The sequence below is a fragment of the Pogona vitticeps genome, chromosome 3 (genome assembly GCF_051106095.1).
Source record: "Pogona vitticeps strain Pit_001003342236 chromosome 3, PviZW2.1, whole genome shotgun sequence".
Lineage (NCBI taxonomy): Eukaryota > Metazoa > Chordata > Lepidosauria > Squamata > Agamidae > Pogona > Pogona vitticeps.
In genome coordinates this window covers 137118379-137144851 of record NC_135785.1, presented here as the reverse complement: position 1 = coordinate 137144851, position 26473 = coordinate 137118379, and the positions used below count along the sequence as shown (strand labels likewise).

At 41.0% G+C, this 26473-nt stretch overlaps 1 protein-coding gene and 1 pseudogene across 11 annotated transcripts in view; both read left to right on the top strand.

Moving 5' to 3' along the window:
• Nucleotides 1-26473, top strand: part of PCDH9 (protocadherin 9) — a 1094858-nt gene that overhangs the window by 773858 nt on the left and 294527 nt on the right. For 2 of the 11 annotated variants that reach the window (XM_072993187.2, XM_072993189.2), the window contains exon 4: nucleotides 23179-24634. The exons of the other annotated variants lie outside the window; for them this stretch is intronic. In XM_072993187.2, the coding sequence (XP_072849288.1) occupies nucleotides 23179-23192 (14 nt within the window). In that variant the 3' untranslated portion in view covers nucleotides 23193-24634. Of the gene's footprint in view, nucleotides 1-23178; nucleotides 24635-26473 lie in introns of those variants that run through there. 11 annotated transcript variants of the gene reach the window in all.
• On the top strand, nucleotides 2220-2361 carry LOC140706207 (U1 spliceosomal RNA; annotated as a pseudogene).

The window sequence follows — 26473 nt, the reverse complement described above, 5'->3', positions numbered from 1 at the left end:
TGCGTTCAGATCTCCTTACTTCAAAATTCTCACACGCGCGCTCAAACATAATCATAAAAGACTCAGGGTCATCACCCTTCCTAAATACTGGGAATCTTTTAAGGTCTGCCTTGGACAGATGTCTCTCATCAGAATTAGGCTGGCCATTGTTGTTATTATTATTAGCTTGCCAGCTCCAACCTCTTAATTTCAAATGACATCCTCTCCTTCTCTAAGGCAATATTTTCTTTTTCCAGTTCTAAATTCCCATCTCTTTCCTCAGATTTCTAGCTGTCTAATTCCTGTGCTTGCTCCAATTTCCACTTTCCGAATTCTATAGAGTCCTCCCCCCTTGAGGTCTCCATTTCTTTCTTTGAGGTAATTTCTTCCTCAGTTTCTTCCCTTTCTTGATCTGAGCCAACTGCCATCTCAGTAGGCACCTGTGCTGCCTTTTTCCCCCGTGTGGAAGGCATGTTTAGTTATTTAGCCTTGTACTCCAATTTGCAAACCTCAAATTTAAAAGGTACACTTTTCTCGTTTCCTTTTTTTTCCACAGTGAGATAGAGTCTGTGCTATAAAGTTGCTTCCCCAGCAATCATCCACTGGTAAGATACTGTGTTTAGGCCTCTGGCTCCCAGCCAGGCCTTTCACAAGAGACAAAGTTTCTCTCCCTGCCTCAGGCACAAAATAACCAGAAATATCAGCTTTAATTCTTCCCAATTTTTGCTGATTTGAGTCACCTCAGCTTCTCTGCCCTTGGTCTCTGCTTTGTCCCCTCAGAACTCTATCCTTTGAGCTCAGGACAAGCTAGCCAACTGGTCTCAGTTTCTGCTTGAGGTAAACACCTTCCAGAAATAGTTTCCTCAGAGCCTGTCCCTATCTTAGTTCCTCAATCTGAGCTTAGAAGCCTCTCCACTAAGCTTTTTCCCCTTGAAAAAGCCCTAGGAATTTTACCCACTCCTTTCACTCAGATTCCCTGGCTAAATATATTTTTATGCTCTGGGCAACTTTCTGTTTCTAGGCTTTACTGGATCAAATTGTATCCCGCCACTGGTCACCACTTATGTGGCGATCCCCTCTGAAGCCCCTATTCTCTCAGGTCTTCACGAGGTTCTCGCTCTTCTTCCTTCTTCGCTGCCACCACTTATGTGGCGATCCCCTCTGAAGCCCCTATTCCCCAGGCCTTCACGAGGTTCTCGCTCTTCTTCCTTCACTGCCACCAGGTATTGCTGCTTCAATACCATTTAATCAAGGAGACATGTGTGTTTTTGAAACTTAACTCTTTTATTAGATCAGGGAAGTTAACATATGATTAATTCAATAAGTAAATCACAGGTTGCTAATCCTTGTATTTGTATCAGTCCTACTATGACTTTAAATGTCTAATAACTCTCTGTACCATTCTTACAGAACTCTATCTCACTCTAAGTTCACTTTTAAGTTTCACACTGTCTCTCACTCACAGAATCTCTCCTCATGCTCCATACACCAGCCTTTATATCCAGCCCCCTCCCCCCTTGGCTCCACCTTCCGTCCTCTCATTGGCTCCTTCTTCACTGTTCAGCTGTGACGGACAGGTGAGGGCAGGGCTGTTCGCTACACTGTAGAGCCTTCTCTTCACAGCCAAAAAAGAGCCCCAAACAGCTAAAAGCCAGAAGGCAGTCGGCAGACGGCAGCCATTTTGTGCTCTTCTCTGCTCCTGCTCCTGCTCCTTTCCCCTCCCCTCTCCCCACCTAACAGCTGATCGGTGCTGGTCTGAACACTTCCTAGGCAGCTTTTAAAGCAAGTATGCACGTTTCAACACAAGCAGGTTTCAACTCAAACAGAGCACCTTTTCACCCAACGCTAACCCCAAACAAACAGCTTTTAAACTAAATTTTACATTTTTAAACGACAATACCAGGCAGCCCCAGGTCTCTCTCCCAGCTCTCTAACTGCTTGGACTAGCAAGGAAGCAGACAAGCAGCCTCTTCACTAACTGAAAGTTTGAATTTCCCCACTTTCCCTGCCTTCCCCACATATGAGGTATGCTAATATCTGTGCACTGGAGGATTGTGAGAGGAACATCCAGCCCCTGATGGGGGTCTTGTGGGGCACCCCAAAACACTGAGTAGCTCTCTTGGCCTCTTTCGGGACTGGGGCTGTGCAGCCGTGTTCTGATCAGGAGGTGCAGCCAGGGGGTCACCATGCCTTTGGGGGACAGGGCACAGAATGGGGCAGGAAGTTCAGAGGCCATTCCAACTCATACCTGGCAGGGGAGATACCATGATCATCAAAATGTTTTTCCCAGGGTGAGGCTCATCTATTGCTGACCCCTGTGATTTCCCCAAATATGGGAAAATCAACTGCCTAAGTGGGGGACTGTGTTTGTGGTTTCCCCTGATTTTTCTAGAATTACTCTTTCCCCTTTTGTCCTTGGCTGTTTTCACTGCCTGCTGCCATAGGCCTGTTGGCCTTGCTGGTTTTCCAGGTGGGCTCCAGGAAGCAGATCCTAGAAAGCCAGCAGTGCAGAATGGTGAGGTCCAAACAGCAAGCAGTCTCTGGTGCTAGTTCAGAGGCCTCCCAGCATGGCAGTGGGGGGCTTCTGGGTGGTGGTGATTGAACCCCCTTTTTACTGTATTTGTTCCATAAGACACACATACTTTCTCCCCCACTATTTGGGGGGGAGTGCGTCTTATGGAGCAAAAAATACGGTACCACTCAGTGAAAGTTCATCATGGCATTGGATAACAACAAGAGCAACATTTACTCATGCCTCTTGGCTGACCAGTGATTAAATAAATTATCAGAACAAAATATGGGTTGGTTCGAATGTTGCGTTTGCAGAACAAACCATGAAATTCCCATGTATGGTAATAGACGGTTCATAACCAATCCCCAGTTCTGCAAACTTTCTGCAGTCTTTTGTGTTTGGTTTGTTTGTTTGTTTGCCTACCTGTATGGAAAAAGTAAAAACAACATTACAGTATTAGCCAGATCATATGGCCCTTTGTGTTAACAAGCTTCATTGTGTGGATATAGGTGTTGAAAGAAGATCCTACACACACATAGTATTTTCAGTAAGCAAATATTTAGCCTAAAGTAAACTTGCCATCTTTGATCAAAGCATTGCAAGCTGACACAACTTGAGATTGTTTCTTCTTAGATTCTGTACTTTAAAAAGGAGATGTGCATCATCACGGCTATATGAACATCTATTAAGTTTCTGATTTAATGAATGTATAACCATTCCCCAAAATTCTTATGTCCTTGTCTTTCAATAATGAAATGAGAATCCAGTTTGATATGTTTATTTGAAACTCGTCACTAGATCTTTTATAAACTAGTTTTCAAAGCAGTGTTAAAACACTGAGAAATACTGACAAGCCTAGGTATTGATATTTTGGTTCTGAAATTTCAATATGAGATAAACTGCTGTATAATGTATTACTTATATATTATACATCAAGTACAATATATCTATATTTTAATAAAAGAAGTGACATGAGGTACTTGCTTGTCACCAACAATGTTTTAAAGAGAGACAAAAGTTTACAGAAATGCAATATAACAATGGAGTATTAGATTGAGACTTTTGCAAGTAGAAACACATCCAAACTAAAAATTCACTGTATAATCAATATCTAAGGTCCAAACAGTTTTACTCTAGAGGTGCACATACATCTATACCTCAGGAAATGTTCATCTCAATTAGTTGCATGCCAAAGAAGAAGAAGAAGAAGAAGGTGAAGATGAAGAAGGAGGAAAAACCACCTTAGTGTATATTTTGTCAGCCTTTTATTTTGGAAAATCCAGTACACCTGTAAAAGGATATTACTCTGCTTGGTTTTCATCTGTTTCCATGTAGTTCATTATGTGCCAGAAGCATTTGGCTAACCTGTTAAACAGGAGATTATCTCCCCAACAGTTATGGTACAGCTAACATATAGTCTTCCTTTTGGATGTACCCATACTGAGTTGAAACCACCATACTTTATGCTGGTGGTAGAGACTTATGATTGTCTCTTTAATCGAGAGATAGTAGAGAAAGGTCAACAGCACGTTAACACATGAATTGTTACTGAGACCTTAATTTCCCCATTTCTGTTTTTACCAAAGACATATTTCATACCAATTCCCACATTTAAGAAGTGTTTGGTGCTTGCTGATCAGATAAAGACTGGTCCACTCCACACTGCCCGGTCATCTGACAAATGAGAAGTAGGCAGATTAGTATCCTCATCTCACCTAGGAGCCTCGGGTTGCTCATGGGTATTATGTCTTTTCCCCAGTTGCCTGCACCACCTGCAGTTATGATGAACATATCTGAGTAGTTAAATTGACTTTCTTCAAACAGGCAACAGTTGTGTCCACTCAGGGCAAACCAAGAAGTTCCTTGTCATCCTCCAAAATGGCAATAAGGAATACTCACAATGAAAGTTAAGGAGAAAGGGTGTGAAACCACACCCTGGAAAGAGAATACAAACAGGGTGAGCCAACTTGGCTTAGAGGAATGTTGTTGTGATGTATAACCATGCACTGTCCAATGTCTTCCTTCCATAATGTGGGATGGTGGTGATAAAGATGCAAATCTACCCTTTTGTCACAGGAGTGCCACTCTTTAAAAATTTGGAGAGAGACAAATCTCCTTTGCCCTTCTATCTTGATCCAAACTGTAAACTTTAGACTTTAACAATTGGGTGGGAGTACCAAGCAAATTTTAGGATATATCTAGGAAGGTGTGAAGTATTGTAGTTTTTTTAGTATGTATTTAAACATATTCTGAAATATTTGCATGGATGTTTTATACTTTGAGAATTCTAGTGCTGTGAGATTATCACATCAATATCCTTTTCCAGGAGGACAGTCATGTTGTCCTGTTGAGGCATACACAGCAAAAAAAAAAAAAAAAAAAAAAAAAAAAAAAAAAAGAGTTTTGTGTCATCTTAAAGAAAAGCAAGTGCTATTTGGCAAAAGCTTTGTGGACAGTGGCTTGCTTCTGGTGTCAGAAGAAGTGAACACAGTCCACCAAAGCTCAGGCTGGATCCAGGTGTCTATCTCAAAGGTGCTACAAGTCATTACTGATATATGAATTAAGATTTCTGTTTAGTCTGCTTGCAGAAGAGCTGCATCCTCCAATTTGCTATTGTGCCCCTTCTTCTCTGTTACATCTCTGAAATGTTAGTAGGCCCAAAGTCGGGCCATGAGCCTCTTGGTTAATATTCCAGTGACCCAGACATCAATAACCTAAGACTCATTAAGCAAAGCTAATTAAATAAAAACAATAAGCCAAACGATTAAGGCTAAAGTCATGACCTTTAATGATCCCAAGGCCTGTTGTTTGACAAAGAATTAATCTTTAATCACACCTAATGGCCTTTTGCATATTTAATGTGCACTGCAGTTATTTTGCCCCCTCCCCCCAGAGGGAGTCCTGTGTTCCTTTTTCGCTTTCTAGTTGCTCTTATGGGAATAGAGATTAATTGCTCTTATCAAGGTGAAAAGTAGTTAAAGTTTTCAGACTCTCCTGCTGCTTCAGTTGACAACTGTCCTCTGTGCAGCCGCTGCACATATACTTTTAAACGAATGCCCTTCTGGCTTTCCATATGTGATTAGCCTCAAGAGTTTTCTTTAGTTACTGTGTAAGAAATGCCTAATAACTAATTTGCTGATTTTCATTGTTCAGGCAGCACAAGTTACATTTAATTTAGGTGAATGAAACTGACAGCTTGATATGTGGTTCAGGTCAAATTTAATTTCCAGCTGAAATTACCAACTTTGCAAACACAGCCCTGCCAGGAATTTTGCCCTAACCTGCCAGTGTTCTTGACAATAATAAGTGTTGGAACTGTTGGCTGCATTTGTTTTTTTTTTGCCGTTTTTAAATCTGTCATGATATTTGTTCCTACTGTTTCCAGGAACAGGATCTTGGCCCATGTTTTTAAATTGCATTTGCTTTTATATTAAGAATGAATGTTGCTGCATAGGTAGAGCAAAGAACGATTTAGTCCAACATCATGTTCCTGACACCTGGCTTGCCTGATGGCTCCGGCAGCTCACAAATATGGCATTGAGAGTGATGGCCTTGTTGTTAGCAGAAGGGGTGGGCAAACCTGGCAAGTCTCTTTATGTCTTTCCTCCTTTTCTGGCTGGAACAACCAGTAGGTTGGAGCATGTGGCTGCAGAGTCAGGGGTTGGGAGCTCGGCAGTGTGGCCTTGGGCAAGTTGCATACAGTGGGGTCTTGACTTGCGAACTTAATGTGTATTGGGAGGCGGTTCGCATGTCAAAAAGTTCGCAGGTCAAAATCTGCATTCCCATTGGAATGCATTGAAAACCATTTGATCCGTATCTGCTTTTTTCTGGCTATAGAAAGACACCCGCACAGACAAGGAAAGCAGGGGAGAAAGAGCGGGCGGGAGGGGAGCCTGTACAGGAAGGAAGGAAGGAGAGAGGGAGGGGAGAGGAAGCCTGAAGCCCACCTCGCCCGAGTGCCGGGCGGGCGTCTCAGAAGGCAGGGCAGGGGAAGAGCCAGGCTGACAAAGGGCGGCGAGGCGCGGGGCTTCCTCCGGGGAGAGCGGGCACCGAGAGGGGAGGGAGGGCGTGCTGCGGAGGCTGGGAAGGAGCAGGTGGGACCCCGAAGGCAGCCCACCTGGCCCCCCGAAGCCTCCGGAGGGAAGAGCGTCTGGCCGAGGTCACCTGAGGGAGGGACGGACGGAGGGAAAGGGTCTGGCGGGTCGAGGGAGGGCAAGAGGAAAGGACCGGGAGAGGAAGCCCGAAGCCCACTTCGCCCGAGTGCCGGGCGGGTGTCTCAGAGGGCAGAGCAGGGGAAGAGCCGGGCTGACAAAGGGCGGCGAGGCGCGGGGCTTCCTCCGGGGAGATCGGGCGCCGAGAGGGGAGGGAGGGAGGGCGCGCTGCGGAGGCTGGGAAGGAGCGGGTGGGACCCCGAAAGCAGCCCACCCGGCCCCCGGAAGCCTCCGGAGGGAAGAGCGTCTGGCCGAGGTCACCTGAGGGAGGGACGGAGGGAGGGAAAGGGTCTGGCGGGTCGAGGGAGGGCAAGAGGAAAGGACCGGGAGAGGAAGCCCGAAGCCCACTTCGCCCGAGTGCCGGGCGGGTGTCTCAGAGGGCAGAGCAGGGGAAGAGCCGGGCTGACAAAGGGCGGCGAGGCACGCCGGGGAGAGCAGGCTCAGAGGGGAGGGAGGGAGGGCGCGCCGCGGAGGCTGGGAAGGAGCGGGTGGGACCCTGAAGGCAGCCCACCCGGCCCCACGAAGCCTCCGGAGGGAAGGGCGGCAGACTCACCTCGTGGCTACCGGAGGTGCCGAGCGCGGTGGCGTGCACCCCCCCTCAGCCGGCCTGAGTGGCGGGAAAAGGAGGCAACCGGGTCGAGCGGCCGCGTTGGCGCACTTCCTCCCTCGCATCTGCCCAGCCGATCAAGCTTTTCCCCGGTTCCTTACTGTTCCTTACGGCTCAGCCACCCAGCTATGCTTTTGCCCTATTGGCTCTCCCCGCCTCTCCTGCTTCCCCCCCACACACTTTTTGAGTTCGTATGTCAATTCTCCGTTCGCAAGTCAAAATGGATTTTTGCGGACGGAGAAGTACGCAACTCAAAAAGTTCGCAAGTCAAGCCTTTCGCAAGTCAAGACCCCACTGTAGTCTCAGAGAGCCACTTCTTTGTACTTTGTATCTAGGGAAGTACGGGAAGGATCACCAATGTACATATTTCCAATTACAAATTGTGTCCTTTTCCGTTTTGAGTCCCAGAGGGGCAGATTGGGAAAATGCATAAAGAAAGACTCCACAAAAAGACTCCAGCACCTGTTTTCCAGTGGTATTCCACCACTCTTGGCATGGAACTTGCATTTGATTATCATTAAGATATGTACGACAGGAAACATGCTGACGATAAGCAAGCCTAGTTCATTTCCTTGCTTAAGTGGTAGGCTGGACATTTTAAATATGTTCTTATGAGTCCAATAGCAGAGGGAAAAAAGTTATACATTTGCAAAATAAACGCATATATGGGTGTTCCCCCCCCAATGCTAACTCTGTTCTTGACTTTGTGTTTGAAACAAGGGCCAGTAGCCTATTGCATAGCTCCATTTGCACAATGGGAATGATTTCATTTATAGAGGAGATTGCCATTAATGAAAGAGTTCTACTATTGTTTTATTCTGTGTATGTCATCATTACATTGTGCATGAGTCACAAACCCTCTGAAAATGAAGTGGGGACTCTTTAGTTGTTAGCAATTTTCCAATGCCATGAGACCATTCCTATTGTATAGCAGAGCTATGCAGTGGGATTTGAGTAAAGATATCTAAAAGCTGGCTGATACAAGACATGCAGGTCTCTGAGAATGCTGCATTGGATTTATTTATTTATTTATTTATTTATTTATTTATTTATTTATTTATTTATTTATTTATACCCCGCCTATCTAGTCATTTCGACCACTCTAGGCAGCTTACAACATAAAGGATAACAAGTTCAAGAAAAATTTAGAACAATTAATTAATTAAATGATTCAGCAAGATGGGAAAAATACAAAATAAATCAAATAAAGAGAAAAAGAATAAAAAAGGAAAGAGGACAGGAATTAACTGGAAGGGAAGGCCTGCCTATACATCCACGTTTTTAGTTGGTTCTTAAAAGTACCCAGCGAGGGTGCAGCGCGAATCTCCGGAGGTAGGTTATTCCAGAGGCAAGGAGCCACCGCCGAGAAGGCCCGGTTTCTAGTTCTTTCCTTCCAGGCCTCCCTCGGCGTCAGGCTCCTCAGCCTCACCTCCTGGGTCGCACGGGTGATATGGGTAGAATTAGGAGTAAGCAATTAGGAATTGGGAGTAAGCATTCCGCCAAGTATCGAGGTCCTAAACCGTTTAGGGCTTTATATGTAAGCATTAACACTTTGAAGTCAATGCGGAAATGGATGGGCAGCCAGTGCAGCATGTAATGCACAATGCTCATAGCAGTAGTTTTGCACTATGGAAACGATTGAATACTGAGGCCATAATCCAAAGCAGACTTGTCATCAATGATATGGCTTCCTTGGAGTAAGGGAATTTTCTTTCCGCAATAGCCAAGGCAGGAATTTAATCATCTGATCTGAAACTGATCTGGATTTGGACATTAGCACTGAGGACATGATTGGTTTAGCTGTTCATTAACCTGTAATCCTGATTACACTAAGCCTCACATACCTGTAAATTGAATGAAGGTGGACTCTCATTTGCACACTCACTTTACCCAATCTCTCTGTCTACTCTTTACACCTCTTCCATGAATTTGTACTCCTTTCTCAAGTTACTGTTCCCTTGCATCTCTCCCCACAATGGAACTGTTAGGTATTCTGATATACTGGATATTTTTCTTTAGATGTATGCAACTTTATTTACTATGAAAGGTAGTAAGCTAGCATTGCAGTGTCTGGCTGCTCTCCCAGATGTCCTGCTGTGTAGGCCTTTAAAAATTTGCCCTAAAGTATTACCTTGTGGACACCACAGTTCTTTCCCAAGCAAAAACCACTTGAAAAGAGGAGCTTTATTTGACCAAAAGCCTCCATTTTGTCTGTACTTAAATATCTGCATTAATGGAAAACACACTGCATTGAATTCCATGTGAAGAAACACATGACAAACAATTTGTCTTGTGATTTTACAGTGTTTGCTAACAAAACGTATGCACCTCCAAAGAGAAAGCAAAAATCTCGTAGTTATGGGATGAAAAACACTCGTACAAAAATGATGCTTTTAAGAAGAAATCCTTCTTTGCTGCTGTCTCTTTCTATCTAGCCTTTTTATGAGGGAACAGTGAGCAAAGGGTGAACCTGATAAAAGGCAAATTTCCATTGAGTGTTCTTATGTCATTAGGATGGAAAGCCTCTCCTTCCTACACCTTTGTTTCTCACCTAGACAAGAAGGGTGACTCTAATGAGCGAAGGCAACCAACTCATTTTGTAGCACCTTTCCTTAAACAATGCCCACCTGTCCCCTTTGTCAGGCAGAAGGGGAAAAAACATGATGAAAGGGGAGGTAGATTAGCCTTTGACAGCAGCAATTCGCTACAAAGAGCTTTAAAAGGTATTGATGGTGCTGGATAACATTTACGTTTAAGATAAAACTGAATAAAAAACAAATGGAAAATGAAGCTGCTTTGGATTACTGGTTCTTTAGCTCTAGCCTGGACATTGCTAGCTGTACAAATCCCAGTAGGTCCTGTGTTTCAAAGGCTTCATTGTTATTCAGTTTGTTAACAAGGAAATGATCAAAGAGATTCAGACTAAAACGTTCATTTATTTTAATTAGAATAACTGCTCCAATCTCTTATAGGTTAATCTTTACAGTATGCATACCTAGTATGAAAATAATTGGTAACTTTTAAATGTACGCATAGTAAATTTGGTCTCCCAGCACCCTCTAGATCAAGGAAAAACAAACACCCTAGATTTTAAAGTTTCTAATTTAATATTTGTTTGAACTCATATATAATAAAGGTAGAGGTGCATATTAAGTGAGATCATGTGAGTTTTGGCCAGAAAGGTTGGTATTGTGCTACTAGAACAGAAATCAGGTTAAAGAATGTGGTTTCACTTGTGGATGAATCTGTATTCAGTGTTGCTTTCTCATACTTTGCTACAACGTAAACTGTATTATTATTGTTGTTGTTGTTGTTGTTGTTGTTGTTGTTGTTGTTGTTGTTGTTGTTATTATTATTATTATTATTATTGAACCCCACACCCATGCAACAAAGGGTCCAGGACTCACTGCAGTATAGGAATGTACTGAGTGTCAGCAAACACAGGTTCGAAAACACACGTGTAAGCCTGGACAGAGAGCAATCAGGAGTTTGCCCACGCTAAAATGGGCTGAGTGAGTCCAAACTCAGCTAGCCATGATACAACACTCCTTCTCGCAAGTCTGCCCACATAAGAACACCCTTGTACTCTCAGATATTATTATGGAAAGGTCAAGTGGGCTTTGTAGTCCTTAGACTTAACTTGCACCACTGACAGGACTCCTAAAGTATGCTAGGCCGAGGCAGTACTCTCATGATGACCCTATGACAAGTGTACTGTTCAGGAAACCAATTGAGTTTTATAATCTTTATTTTATTAAAGAATAAGCATGTTACTAAGTATCAAATCCAAATTAAACCAAAGCAAATAAACTAGCATTGTGCTGCTTAGTTACAAAGATGTAGTGAGGCAAAGAAAACATGAAAAATAGAATAGTGTTAAAAACCTTACAAAAACACAAAAAAGCCATTAAAAAGAATAAAAACAGTTCCAGTCCAATAATTCATTAGTAAACACAAAATAATCCAAGTAGGTTATAAAAAGGCTATAGTGATCCTGTAGAACAAAAATACTGTTACAAAAAGAAAAATCCAGTAAAAGTCCCATTATCCTTAGAAAAGAAAAATCCAGTAAATGTACCATAGTCCTTACAAAATTACAAGAGCATAGTCCATATGGAGTATTCCAAGAAAAGAAGTCCATAAAGGGTATTCCCTAGGTAACAGTCCATAGAAAATAGTCCATGCATAGTCCTTAGGAAAAAGCCCATAAATCCATAGGTAATCCAGTATAGTAAAGGTTAGTCCCATGTGTCACGAATGAATGAAGAGTCGGTCTTGAATGACTGAAGGATCGGTCTTGAAAGACAATGTCCATAGGCAAAAAGTTCCTTTTTTCAGGCTATCAGAATAACATTCTCTCTGCTCGCCTAGAAAACAACTTGTTAGCATAGCAAAGATACTTTATACAAAGAAACAAGATGGAACCTCTCTTGCTCATTTCTTAATTACAAAACCCATATTCCTTACAAGACTTTAACTCAAAAACCCATCTCATCACACTGAGGACACAGGCTCTTTAGACTTGGATCTTGGTATATGCCATCAGCTTCTTATTAAGCCATACTCTCTTTGTGAGTCTAGAGAACATGATAACTGCTTTGCCAATATGTTTATCCAGCTCGACATCTAGGGAGAGAGTGTCAGAGATTGTTTAGCCAAAGTATACAAAGTCATGAACAACCTTCAATTTTTGCTTGGAGATGATAATAGAAGGAGGTGCGTCCATGTCCTGGCTCATGATTGGTTTTCATCAGACTGATTGTTAGTCCAAAGTCTTGGCAGGCCTTGCTAAAATGATTCATGAGTTGTTGGAGGTCTTCAGCAGAGTGGGCAACAATCATCGGCGAAGAGAAAGTCAGGCATGCACTTCAGTTGGACTTTGGTCTTTGCTCTCAATCTAGAGAGATTAAAGAGATTTCCATCTGATCTAGTCCGGAGATAGACACCTTCTGTTGCAGTTCCAAAGGCGTGCTTCAGTATGACAGCAAAAAAGATCCCAAACAGAGTCAGCATGAGGACACAGCTGTCCTACCGCATCAGATGTCAAAGGGATCTGATGTTGAGCCATCAAAAACTACAGTGCCCTTCATATCCTCATGAAAGGACCTGATGATGTTAAAGAGTCAAGGTGGACATCCAGTCTTGAGAGGTATTTTAAAAAGGCTGTCCCTTCTAACAAAATGAAAGGCCTTTGTAAGATCTATGAAGGCCACAAAGAGTGGCTGTTGTTGTTCTCTACATTTCTCCTGCAACTGTCTGAGGGAGATTACCATGTCAGTGGGGGATCTATTAGTTTGAAATCTACACTGTCATTTTGGATAGCCTCTGTCTGCAAGCATCTGGAGTCTCTTCAGCACAACATGGGCAAGCAGCTTCCCTACAACACTGAGAAGAGAGATGCCATGGTAATTGCAGTCACCCCTGACTCTTTTGTTCTTGTACAGTGTGACAATGTTTGCATCCTTCATGTCCTGTGGTACTTCACCTTCCCTCTAGCAAAGACGAAAGACTTCATACAGTTTGGTGGTGATGATCTCTTTACAGCACTTCAGCACTTCAAACAGGGATGTTATCCTTCCCAGCTGCCTTGCCGGAGGTGACGGAATCCAAGGCTGCTTTTATTTCTGCTAAAGTTGGTTCACTGTCCAACTCTTCCAAGACAGGCAGGCACTCAATGTTATTTAATCCCTCTTTGGTTACTACATTCTCTCTGGAATATAGCTCAGAGTAGTGCTGCACCCAGCGTTCCATCTGCTGCGCTCGGTCCTGGATGATCACGCCTGTAGCAGACTTCAAGGGAGCAGATTTATTCTGCATTGGACCTAAAGCCTGCTTGATACCGTCATACATTCCCTTGATGTTACCTGTATCTGAGAGCAGAGCTGAAGCCAATAATTGTTAGACCATCTCCTGGCAGTCTGTTGGATTTTGCTATGAGCAAAGGTCCTCCTGATGTGTGGAGCTGCAGAGACAGGATTCTTTCTCTCCCCACAGGACTATAGGTGGAACAATGTATCTCAGCAGAGTATTTCTGACGGCAAAGCCAACACCATGTTCCCTGTTCTCATTCTATGGTTTTCCCTGCCAGAAACCATGGGTAGTTAAATTTGCTGTGGGTGGTTTTACAGCCAGTGATCACCTCCCATTACCTGCGAATATCATCTTGGGACCCAGGAGAAGGAATGTATCCTCAGATTCAAAGAATGCTTCAGCTGCCCCAATTAAAATAGCTTGGAACAATTTAGTACTTCATAGGTTCCAAAATCTGCTATTAAGAGACAAGTGTCAGGACCTTCAGACTTCCATCACAAAATCCATCAAACCACTTGATAAAATAAACATATGATAGATTAATTGAACATCTCCACTGTTAATTAGGATGGGTTCCTTCAAGAAAATGAAACATTTTATGAGTACTCAACACATCCTATGATGAAGTGTTTTCTTTTGGAGCTTGTAAAAGTGGCTCCAGTTTTTTGCAGGTGGCTCAGGATTGTAGCTATCAGGGAGAAGTTGATGTATACGCCATCTTTATCTTTTCTGTTGAACATTACTGGAGCTAATAGTACAGCATCATTTACAAAACACATTGCCATAGAGTGTTTAGAACTTTTAACTTAAAAGCAGATAGTCACTTAACCAGTCACTTAACTCTTCCTGGAGCAGGTTTTCTCACTTTATTATCCAAGGCCAGGTAAACTTAACAAGTTTTTTTAAAGAGCACCCAGCAAAACCCATTGCCCCAGAAAATGCTGATTAATTATTGATTCAATGATTTTCTTTTCTTTTCTTTCAACAGTTAGCCAATAGCATGGAGCTAGCACTTAGAATATCTGACAAACCCCTCCTAGAGGATTAACAAAATGAACTCTTCAGCAGTTCACAGAAAGGAACTTTATACTAGTGGGTTAAATAAAACAGAGTATATGTTGAGCATACCGAGTCTTTCTCTGAAAAATGCTACTAAATGGATCAGTCTCAGGACAGCTGGTGCAGTTGCTGCATCCTGCTGTCTTCTTTAACGGACAATGATTCTGCAGTTTGGAAGGCAGATGTCCTTTATATCTCTTCTGCTAGCATGAAAAACAAAGAAAATTGTATAGTCATCACGTAGAACTTCTAGACATGGCAAAACAAATTGCCTGGACTAGATCCATTTGGGAATGTCCCAATGATTCTATTTCCTTCCTTCCTTCCTTTTTTTCTTTCTTTCAGATAGTTGTGCTCATTCATCAGAACAATCATCCACAATATTAATAAAGTAACAGCCTCTAATAGCTAGAGAAGAAATGTCACAAACAGTTAGCAAGTCTTTGAGATCACCAGAACTCTTCACTAGACATGGGGACGAATAAAAAAAAAGAAACATGATATTTATTAAAAATCACTTTGTTGCATATTCATCCGTTCATATTCGTTAGTTCCAGAGACCTCACCAAATACGAAGGGACAAATATTTTTATTCATTACCCCCATCTCTGCCTATGGCTTTCCCACTCTGCCTACCCCTGTTCCCCGACCACTGCCTTAAGGCAGGCCATAGAGGCAGAAGCCATGGCAGCGAGTGGTGGTGGATGGCGGTTGCGGAGGCTGCCGTGGAGCAGACCACCGTGGATGGCAGTGGCAGTGGTGAAAGCACAGACTGTGTCAGCTAAGTTAGGGAGATGACAGGGGTAGTGGGGGTGGGAGCCAGATTATTATTATTATTATTATTATTATTATTATTATTATTATTATTATTATTATTATTATTATTATTATTATTATTATTATTATTATTATTATTTAGACAGCCCTTGGCTGTCTTAAAAAACCCCCAACAAACCAACTAATGGATTTCTGATTCATCGGTTCATAGGGAGGAGGTCCATGGTTCATGGTTTCTCAACTCCCAAATGGCGGTTTGTCCCCATCTCTGCTCTTCATTATGTTGAGTGTTAAGGAAAACTCCATGAGTATATAAAGAGACGAAAAGAATGTCAGTGATGAAAAAGCACCCAAATCAAAAATTTCATCCTCCAGCTGCAATAATAACCCTTGGTCTGTTTCTGTTGACTCTTGAACTGAGTACACAATATATATATACATATACATATACATATACATATACATATACATATATATATATATATATATCTCCTGAATATTTGAGACTGTATGAGGGCTGGAAAAAAGTTGGGTACTCCATAGGTGGAGCTTTTAGGTGACACACTACAAGTGAGACACTAATTTTGTGGTTAGTAAGAAGGACATAAAGATGACCTTTCTTCCCTTCCCCAGACAGCAATTATATCCCACCACCACCATCATAAGTAACATTTACTCATTTTTTCTCAGTATCTTTTGGTGGCTAAAACTGTTGTTTGATTTGTTTTTTAACCTCTCCCAACAACATATGATTTCCCTTCAAAAAAACAGATGGAGCCATTTTTTGAAGGAATGGGAACTGAAACAGTTTGCCTGGACCTGTTCAGAACAACAGATATGGACGAGCCTATGTTTTCCCTCTAAAATCCTTTGTAAAAAGCTACCGCCTCTGAGCATAGCCACAGATTTTGACTTTCCTTCCTGACCCAATTTAGGTTTAGAGAGAACACTACTGCAAATGGACTCAAATGCTCCAGGGGCATGCTGGTCACCTGAAAATATGGTGGCGCCTGGAACACTTCTTTTTAAAAGAAGAAAAGGAAATGAAGGAAGGCATTTTGAGACAGTCACCATGGATCTCAGAAGTGAAAGGTTTTAAAAATGATTCTAAATGATAAAAACAGGACACCACTGCCTTCCCACTGCTATTCTGCCAAGGCTCCTTTGAACCAAATGATCAACCCTGTCATGTCTCAAAACCTGAAATAGCTATCCTGTGTGGACATTTGCAAAATGGTTTTGGTGAACTGGGTGTGGTTTGTGAGTCCTTTCCAATGGACATGTGCTACTTTTGCATATTGACTCCACAATGTGATTGTCCTGCCCTGTGTTCAACTCATTTATTTTATTTATTTATTTATTTATTTATTTATTTTATTTGTACCTCACCTATCTGGTCTTGTGACCATGTGTGTACAGTCAGAAACTTCAGTGAGAAATCAAGTGCACCTGCAGTACTTGGTATAAAAAGAATATCTCCATTACAATATTAATGAACAAGGGAGAAATTTGCCAAATGGTTGATCTTATGTGTGCATCAAGCAACAACTGTTTCCTTGTGCTACATTACCAAAACAGAACCACTTAGGCTCCTCCTAAACAACTCTTCATTTACCCATCCTGTATAGTAGTAAAAATTGATTTAAACGAAGTACCAGAATTTTACTTTCTCTCCCGCATGAACAGATCCTTTGTGGTGCTGGTACACTGGCTCTGAGCTTTAGAGTATTGCTAACTAATTTGTAGATGTGTTCATTTCCTAAAGGGATGAAGATGAATGAAGGAATTAGAGTAGCAGTGATCTGTCTCAGAGGGGACAGAACTGCCAGGAAAGGTTAAAAACAACTGAAGGACAGACTCCTGAGAGGATTTCTTCTTATGGTCAGTAGTCTGATCCCTGGGATATGGCAAGCACCAGGCCCCATTGTAACTCATGGTGCTTTTGAAGAGCTTTAAAGTTGACATGACTTGACTTTAGGCAGTCATTTTCTTTAGTGAAGAAATGTAGTCATTTCTTATGCATACATAAAAATGTATCATCTCCTTTCCTAGCAAATGCATCTCTCTTATTCTGATGGATGTAACCTTTTTTCTCCTTTGGGATGGGGAGGGCTTTTCTATATTACTCACTCTGCCAAAGGAAACTCTGGCTCCTGGCCAACACTGTTAATAAATTCAGTGTGTTTCACATCTTTCTCCACCCCAAGCTTTCGCCTTCTGCTGCTGGTTGCTGAACTTGTGGAGGTGGTGCTTTAACAAAGCTGGTATTGTATGGATTTTGAAAGTGAGGGGAGTTGCAAGTACTATTTGTGACCTGGGAATGTGGTGTCAAAAATCAGTTTGAATAAATCCAAATTCTTACGATAAACTTTAGAAGTTATGTCTTCCACTGCCACCCCCGTTCAGCCAGGAAAGCACCTTATTGTTATTTGTTTATCACTTAGGTATCTATCCTACTATTTCTCTTCCTACTGTATTTTCATAAGAGCCCACTTTATGCAGCTGAGATACTCTGAAGTCTCTCCAGTCATCCAAGATGAGTAGCATAGCTAAATTAGGATTTGAATCCAAGTTTCCTGACTCCTAGGCCAGCCCTCTCTCCAGTACTTCACACTAGCTCTCCTGGTAGAGAGTAGAATGTGGCCAATATTTTGCTCATATAAGAAAAAAGACTCTTGTCACCCAGTACAGATGGTCACCAAATGTTCCAAAATTCAGAAGGATCAGAAGAGCACAATACTTTAACCTCATGGTTGTGTCTTTATTTTATTTTTATAGATTATGTGGTGACCAAACTTACATTGTTCTGAGAGACAAAGAGTGTATATAAGAGAAAGAATGCTGTGGGATGTGTGTGTGTGTGTGTGTGTGTGTGTGTCCTTTTTCCTTCTCAACCTCCTCCCCCACCCTCTCTTTCTCTCTCTCTCAGTGGCCATTTTTTGACCTTTGATTTGAAAACTGACATATTTCTATCTCTGTTACTGTATTCTTTTCCCCTTCCTTTTATTATTGGTGATGTTTCAGGCTTTTTACGTGCTTTGCTGATATTTGGCTGCAACCAATATTTACTAATCAGCTTTTTCAAGTTTTTCATATATAACTTTAAAGAAGGCAACACCCCTGAGAGCATGGGACAAGGACTCTTGTTTTTACGTGTCTTGCAGTGAGATGGAAATACGCCCCTTCCTCTCTCAAAGGATGCAGAAGTGGAGCATCCCTCCATTGACAATTCTGGTTTATCTTTTTTGGGTCAAACCTAGAGCCTTCTCATCTCTCAAAATCAATGTTTTATCACCACCTAAGCCTAAAACCTGCAATAAGCTGGGAATTTGAGGCAAAGGAGGTTCAAAGAGGGTGAAGAGCTCAGCTTAAGACAAGGGTTGAGTTTTTCATTTCAGGTTCTTCAGTGATTCAAAGATGCCCTTTATAAAGGCAAACAGGACACTGCTTACATGTTAATAAGCAGGGACAAAGCAAATTAAAAGCAATGTTATGGGGCCTGAAGGGGCCTAAAACTCTGAGACTTTTGTTTTCACACAAATGCTTCAAAGGTGAACCAGTTAGTTATATTTTTTAGAAGATTATGTTGCACACATTCCCCAGTGTGCCAGTTCCTTGGGACTACAGTGCAGCTAATAGGGAAGTATGTACCTATATACACCCATCTATCTATCTATCTATCTATCTATCTATCTATCTATCTATCTATCTATCTATCTATCTATCTATCTATCTATCTATCTATCTATCTATCTATCTATCTATCTATCTATCTATCTGTCTATCTGTCTGTCTGTCTGTCTGTCTGTCTGTCTGTCTGTCTGTCTGTCTAAGGGAACTTGTGAGACATTGCTGGAGTTAGTGGTTGATGAGGGCAGACAAAAGGTGAAATTCAGATTCTTTGGAAAACAGAAACAAATAAAGGTGTCTCTTTTCCATCGCACCTTGAATCACAAAAGTCATCCAGCAATGTGTGTACATACCTTCCTAGTTGTGAAGCTCTCTTTCTGCCTCTCAGGCTAAACAACAAAGCAATGAAATGCTTTTGTATGCTGAGTAGGGTATTATCATTGAAACTGTGATTTAGCTGCATTGTAGTCCCAAGGAACTGGCATACTGGGGAAATTCAATTACATACATACATACATACATACATACATACATACATACATACATACATACATACATACATACATACATACATACATACATACATACATACATACATACATACATACATACATACATACATACATACATACAATTTGTTTTTAAATATCCAAGGCCTTTTAGGCCTCACAGCCCCTCTCTTGGAAAATTCTAAAACACTCCTAAAAGGTATGGGAAGGAGAAAATAAGTTAGTAGTTTTTGTAGCAGGTTTAAAATTCACCAAGTAAAAGCCCATAGTAATTCAAAATGACATGGACATTTAAATACAAATTGTTTTAAGGACACTTACAAGCCCCTTTGGAGCAGTCACTTTTTATTGGCAAGTACAAATTGTTCCATAATCAGAATGCTTTTTGCAAAACATGGAGAGGTTTTAGTCTATCATGACAACATTTGAATAAGAACAGAGTTAAGTTGATGGATTTGAGATTATTATTGTTATTTACAAGGGCCAGAGTCTGAATGTGGGTTTTAAGTACTTCCATTTGCATATGTTCAGCATGTTGGCCAAATTCAAGGGCTAAAGGGAAAAAAAGAGGAAGAAAAGGACACAATATTGTAACAAATTTGTGTCTGTGTGAGCATTTGTGCATCAAAATCCATTTTTTTCAAGTGCACTGAAACAAAATTGTTAGTCTCTAAAGCATTGTAATATATTATCACCTCTTCCCACCCCCTTTAATTTCGTATTAATTAATATGTAATTAATGCAAAGACAGCCTTTTCCCATTGCGATCCACATCTTTTTGCTCAGGGACTACTATGTTTTTGAAGCAATTGTCTATGCATTGCCTCATTTCTGTTTTCATATGTGTGAGTGCCAAAGCGTCATTGGGTGTATATGCTAAGGTGACTTGACAATGCTGTCTTGAGCGGGGTCTAGCATACCACCTAATCTTCTATTGCTTCTGCTCCAAAAACTTTATTTTTATTTGCATTGTTTATTTATTTACTAGTAATTCAGTGATAAGCTTATAAAATATTAAAAATATTTAGAGCTGTGTCACTTGTAGGGAAATGTCAAGGAAGGGCAGTGAACATTGTTCTTTTCTAAGTGAATGGGAGGGTTGCAAAACAATGTGTGTTAATTGTGCTGTCAATAATCCCTTCAGCTCAAGGAATAGCTTGTCTAGGTCCCCTCTTGAGGTGAAAGATGCCCTTCTCCTTCCTTCTCTCCTTCCTTGACAGTTGCCAAGATGGGTGAGGTTGAGGGGGGAGAAGAAGGAAGAAAAGCAGCCCATTGGTGTGTTAGGGCACATTTTGCTGCCTGCTTGGCAGTTCAGGCTTTCTGAGCTGTTCCTGAACAGCCTCCTTGTCATCATGGCAAAGGCACATCCCCACAATGGGTTGCGGCAGTTGGGAGTGCTGGACTCATGCAAGGTGGGTGGGTCTACACATAGACAGACTGAATGTTATTAGGAACAGCTAAGCCACCTTGTGCAGTTCTCACCACAGCACAAGGGAATTTGGCTCAGTGAGAGATCCTGCCTTTGTCACTTTCCTCCCCCCTCAGGAATATTCCTCCCCCACTTCAGTGCTTGAAGAGGCAAGAAAAGAAGATGTCTGTGTTAGGAAAGCAGACAAAGTTCCTGCCTAAATAGTAGAGTGTAAACAGGTACTGCCTGATCTGTCAGATCGCCACTGTACCGGGAGACAGCAAGAGGCTTGGGGAAATAGAGACAGATTAATACTTTGTGTTAAAAAACCCCACACCTGCCAATGTTGTGCCAAAAATCAGATGAAGTCATCTTTGGCTGCCTACATAACAGCTTCCAGCTCTTCTGGCTAACAGATCACAACAGAGAATGAAAAGTGAAGAGGTATGGAAGAGGGTGATGTTAAGGAGGATGGGGGACCATTGAGAACTGGAGTGATATGAGATACAGTGTGGTTTCTTGATCTGAAAACACCCAGGGCTGCGTGTGAACAGAAATATTTATTTAAATGCCAGAGGGCACTTGGAATTGACCCTATTTAGCCCGATCCAACTCAAGATAGCTTTCCTATGTAGTCATACCCTTAAATAGACAGGCAGGCAGGCAGGCAGATCATTCTGTATGTGACATTGTGATTTAAATGGCCTACCTTGTCTTGATCCTCCTCAGGATGGCAGATTTCCGCTGTGTTTATAGCTATGTGTTTTATATATGCTGTTAGACTTTCCTGATAAGGTGTGTGGAATAAGTTCGTTGCAATAAATGCTGTGTTGTTCTTAAAGCCTCTTTAAACTGTCACCATTTGAAGTGTTATTAACTTCTTGAATCCCTTTTCTGTTATTTTGAAACCTGACATGGATTTGTCCCATATCTCCCAGAGGTTTTAGAGTGCAATTAGCCATTGGATTCACAGAGTAATTACTTCATTTTTCATGTTTTGAAAAAAAGCACTTGATTTATTATAGACTTTGGAGAGGATGGCTGCAATAGGTCAGCAGCAGTTAGAGGAGATTAGCACAAGTATTCCTCGCTAGCAATCATTCCCCACAGGAACCTGACTGAGCTGAAACAGGAATGATGTCACTCAAACCTTGGCAGTACCATGCCAGCTGACTTTACCACTTCTCTGTAGAATTAATATGAGTGACTGCAGGGTAGCTTTGAATCTCTTCTTTGCTGAGAGAGCTGGGAGATTGTGGAATTGATGGAACTGCCAGAAGAAATTCTCTCAGAAGAAAGAGCCCATTTCAAAATGCTCAAGAGGAGCTAAAAAAGCTTGGCACAGATAAATTAAAGTGTTATTGGGGGGGGGCAAGGAAGGCAGACAGAAGGAAATAATATATAATGGCTGTTTTGGGGACAGTCTGAATTTGCAATTACTGTTCTTGGTTAATGTGTTCCTAAATGTCTCTTTCAGAATAGTTAAAAAGCACAAAACAAATAGTTACAAATTTATCAGATGCAGAAAGATATATTTGAATTATGAAGAAATTAAAGATAATCTCCCCAGTATTGCACTGAAAACCTATGAGGTTTTCAGTGCAATATTGCATATCAGTCATAACAGTGGTTGGAAAGACATGGTGACCTCATTCATAAGCAAGTTCTTCATCTCTCAGAGTTCAGATAGATACTTTTAAAAATTAATGAGTTACAATTATAGTTCCAAGGCTCATGCCCCAACTGGTTGTTATTTTGTTTAAAAAGGTAACTCACCTTTCACCTTCTTCAGAAGGAACTATAAATTGCTTTTCATTGCTTTAAAAACCCTAAATGCTACAAGCTGCTGGCTTGTGATACAAAACAAAGCCTATGCCTGCCCTCCTCATTGTTGCATCATCTCCAACAGATCATAGGTGGCAGCAACACAAGGCAGAGGAGAAACCAGCACTTGAATTATGTGATATCCCTACTCCACCATTGAGTGAAGCAACATGCTATGTAAATGTAAAGGAAACTAAAAATAACAGTTACAAATCACAAAGAAAGAAGTTATCATTTAACTTTTCATGTAAGAGCAATCATATACAATAGCACCCCCCCCCTCATAGGATCAGTATCTGCTGATTCACTTATCCACTAGCTGAAAATACTAAATGACCCCTACACACCAGAAATAGCTATTTACAGTACAGTACCGTATATGTATTTCCAGGGTATATTAACTAGAGCTGACCACTAGAGAGAGCCAGAGACCATGCAGTATATAGCATTTGATACCTCTGTGTTTTCCAGCATCCATGGGGGTGGGTTTTGGACCTATTTCCCTGTGTTTGCCACAGTCCTACTCTATTTACTGTTCACTTCTTGATGGACTGTTCATCATATGACCATGTGTGAAATAATGCACAAGATCACTTGCATGACTGGGGCATGACAGAATGCAGTTTTATGTATTTTGTATATATAGATAAATGCACAAAAATCTATCTTATGAACACACAAATTCCCTCTGACAAAAAAATCAATGTTTTGCAGTACAAAGACTTGTGTATGTGTGTGTTTTTTCATTTAGCGCACAATGGCAAAACACGTCTTTCTTTCTTTCTTTCTTTCTTTCTTTCTTTCTTTCTTTCTTTCTTTCTTTCTTTCTTTCTTTCTTTCTTTCTTTCCAGTTAACTACACATGAAAGAAGGAATATAATAAAAGTGCAAGATCTTCAGTCTGATTCATGCCACTAAAAGAGGCCCCACATTCTACCAAGGAAATTAATCAACAATGTGCAACATCAGTATTTATTAAACTTCTGAGAGATGTCATGGGTGTCTTGCATCCTTTTTTTCATTTTTCCATTACTTTTCATTTATGTGAATTTAAAAGGCTAATCTTGCTAACAAGATGGTGATAAAATAAGATGAACATTCATCTTGGTATAGGCAGTAAGAACTCATTTGTGATAATTTCCACTTCATATTTCTTGTTTATGCACTGAAGTGCTATACTAAAATGGAGTATATTATTCGCTGGTGTCATGTCACAAAGGGAATCTTGACTTGTAATAACAAAATTAGAAGTATCATCATTTGTTTTCCCATGAACATAAATATTGCGCAAGTTTATGTAAGTCCTTAGGAGTCTTAGGTATAAATCCCCACTTAGGTCTGATCTCCTGGAAGCAAATACAGTACGTATGTCGTGGCTGTACAACTTTGGGAGTGCAAGTTATGGTGTCTGAGCCCACCTAATTTTATTTATTTTTGCTGATCAGTTGCAAAGAATTTTTTTTAATGGACAGCATGGATATTTGGGAAGGATTCAGAGAATTCGAAACTGGAACAGAGAACTTTAAAAAGTTATATCAAATAATGGTTCACATGTTGTGACAGTCCTGTACCTGGCTGCTGAAAAGTTCACTGGGACAATCTTGAGCATTCGTGTGTAGCATTGCAATATGTTTAATTGATACAGAAAGATTCAGAGTCAAGTTTGGAACATGGACTTGGATTTAAAAATGATTCCTAATTAGGCTGAATGGGAAATTATTTAAGGAAGCATAGGGTTTGAAAACACATATCATATACCCTATTTTATGCCTATACTTTAGAAAAATATGAGACTTCTGTATATTGAATGGTGTTTAAAATTGTCTATTGTCTATTGAATGTACAGTATTGTTTACATATTACATATGTGCTTCTATTAGAACGTCTATGTTTCACAATTTCTGATCATAGCAGATGAGTGATTTCTGTAACAATTGAAGTGGAAAAAATTAATAATAATAACACTAATTTCAGGTTCTTACTTAACAGGGTTATCATTAGCATTTATTTTGTTATGTTAAGGATATGGTAACATTAAACAATAACAGAAGCATATAATATTTCTTAATAGTGCCATATATGTCTGTTGATGATAGATGGACAAATATTAATCCTTCGTCTATTGACAAGTAATGCTCAAGAATGGGAGATACTGTATGATCTGTATGACTCAATTTACAATAGCATAAAATTTAGTAAAGGAAGGTAACAATATTATAAATTTACAGAGACCTTTGGGTAGTGTGGGTGGCATACTGTATGTTAAATAAATAAGTAAAACAAATAAAATGTGTATTCTGCATTAGAATGCTATTTTATGTTGCTTTAATTTAGTTTTAATGACAATTTGATTAAACCTTAAATCATGAAGATATATTGAAGAGATTATGCCATTAAGAGATATGTTAGATTAGGCATCCTTCAGTCTTGAGAGACTATGGTAACGTGTCTTGGAACAGTGTCTAGTGTGGCAGTCCCTTCCACACTGAAGACAACTACAATCTGTCCCCTGTCCAGCTCCCTGATTTTGCTGCTTTGGGGATAGCCTCTTTGCCTCGGCCTGCTGGACAAGTGTCTCTTCAAATTGGGAGAGGCCATGATGCAATGCCTGCCTCCAGGCTGAACGCTCAGATGTCAGTGTTTCCCATATGTTGAGGTCCATTCCTAAGGCCTTCAGATCCCGCTTGCAGAGATAAGAGATAAGAGATATGTATAAGACTGGGAAAGGTTCTAATAGCAATGTCAATTTGAACCTGTGATTCTGTTGCCATTGCATCTATTTTGCTTGTAACAAATCAGAATATTTCTAACATGAAATATACATGTTCTGACTTCAGAAAGGACAGCAAAGTATCTGCATCAGGAGCCAACAAATATATTCAGCAGCCTGTCTCAGAAACTGCAAAGCTCATCATGGCCCATTTCCTTTCAAATTGCTCAGGAAAACAAATGACAGAAAAAATGTGAGGGAAATGTTTCAGAAGCAATTTTTCTCACGGCTAATAGCGTTCCTTGGGATGTGAAAAGGGTCTACTACTGTGCTTCATCTTTACTTAGTGTAACTCACATCCAGTCTAGCAACGTCAGTTTTGAAGGGAAAGAGACTTCCAGTGGAGGTTCTCTGTTTAATTTAAATCTGATTGTTCATTAATCTCTGGAATCATTACAGGAGCTGCCTTCCAAATGCAAAGGAAGTAACTGTCTGCAAACCTCAAAACCTGCTGTGCTCTTCTAAATTCTTCTCACATAATATTTAGTCTTCAGTTCAGTGTTTATGCAAACAGTATTATAGGAAACAATATTTCACAGGGAGTTTCAAATGGAGTAGTTGGTAGCACTGGGTTACTGAATAGAATTTGGCAACAGGCTTTAGATATATTGGTCCTATTTATCATATTTTATTTGGCCAAGCCACTCTGGAGGTTGAGATGTTTGCCCAGTGCAGAGCAAATGCCGTATACACAAAAGGTCTTAATCCCTGACAGGCCCAGCTACAGTAGGAGCAGAAAAAAAACTTTTCCTAATGCACCCCCTCAGAGGCAATCTGGCCAAGAAGATTGTATGTCCTTGGTCAGTGGAGCCACATCCTGGCAAGGAACAGGATCAAAGCCAACAGGGTCCTCATCTTCCCTTGCTTGTTTCTTGACACCTGCCTCCCTCTTGCTTTTCAAAAGTGAACCTCTCCCTTCTTGAAAGCTTGTGAAGGATGCCAAAAACACTTCCAAGGGAAAAGGAATTGCTAACCTCATTCTGCCTCTTGTTTTACAAATCAGTAAAAACAAAACAAAAATGAAACCCTGCCTTTTGAGCTGCAGGAGGATGATCAAAGTATGAGCTGGAGCAGGAACAAGTATTTTGTTCATCCTTGAGGAAGCAGTCCTGGCGCTTTCATGGCCTTTCTTCTAATGCACTTAGATATTTTGTAGTGGTGATGGAGCCTTTGACAATGATTGGCTGAAATCTCCTGGGACATAAGTGGTTGGAACAGGCAGAGGATCTATGGCAGCCATAAACTGAACTGTTCTGAAGCTAAGAAAAGCCAGGGGCTTAAGAACACCATAAAATCCATGAAAAGTGGGAGAGAGAGTCCTGCTTTAGGCCAGATGAATGAGAGTGCAACAGAAGACCAGAGGATGGTTTCCCCATA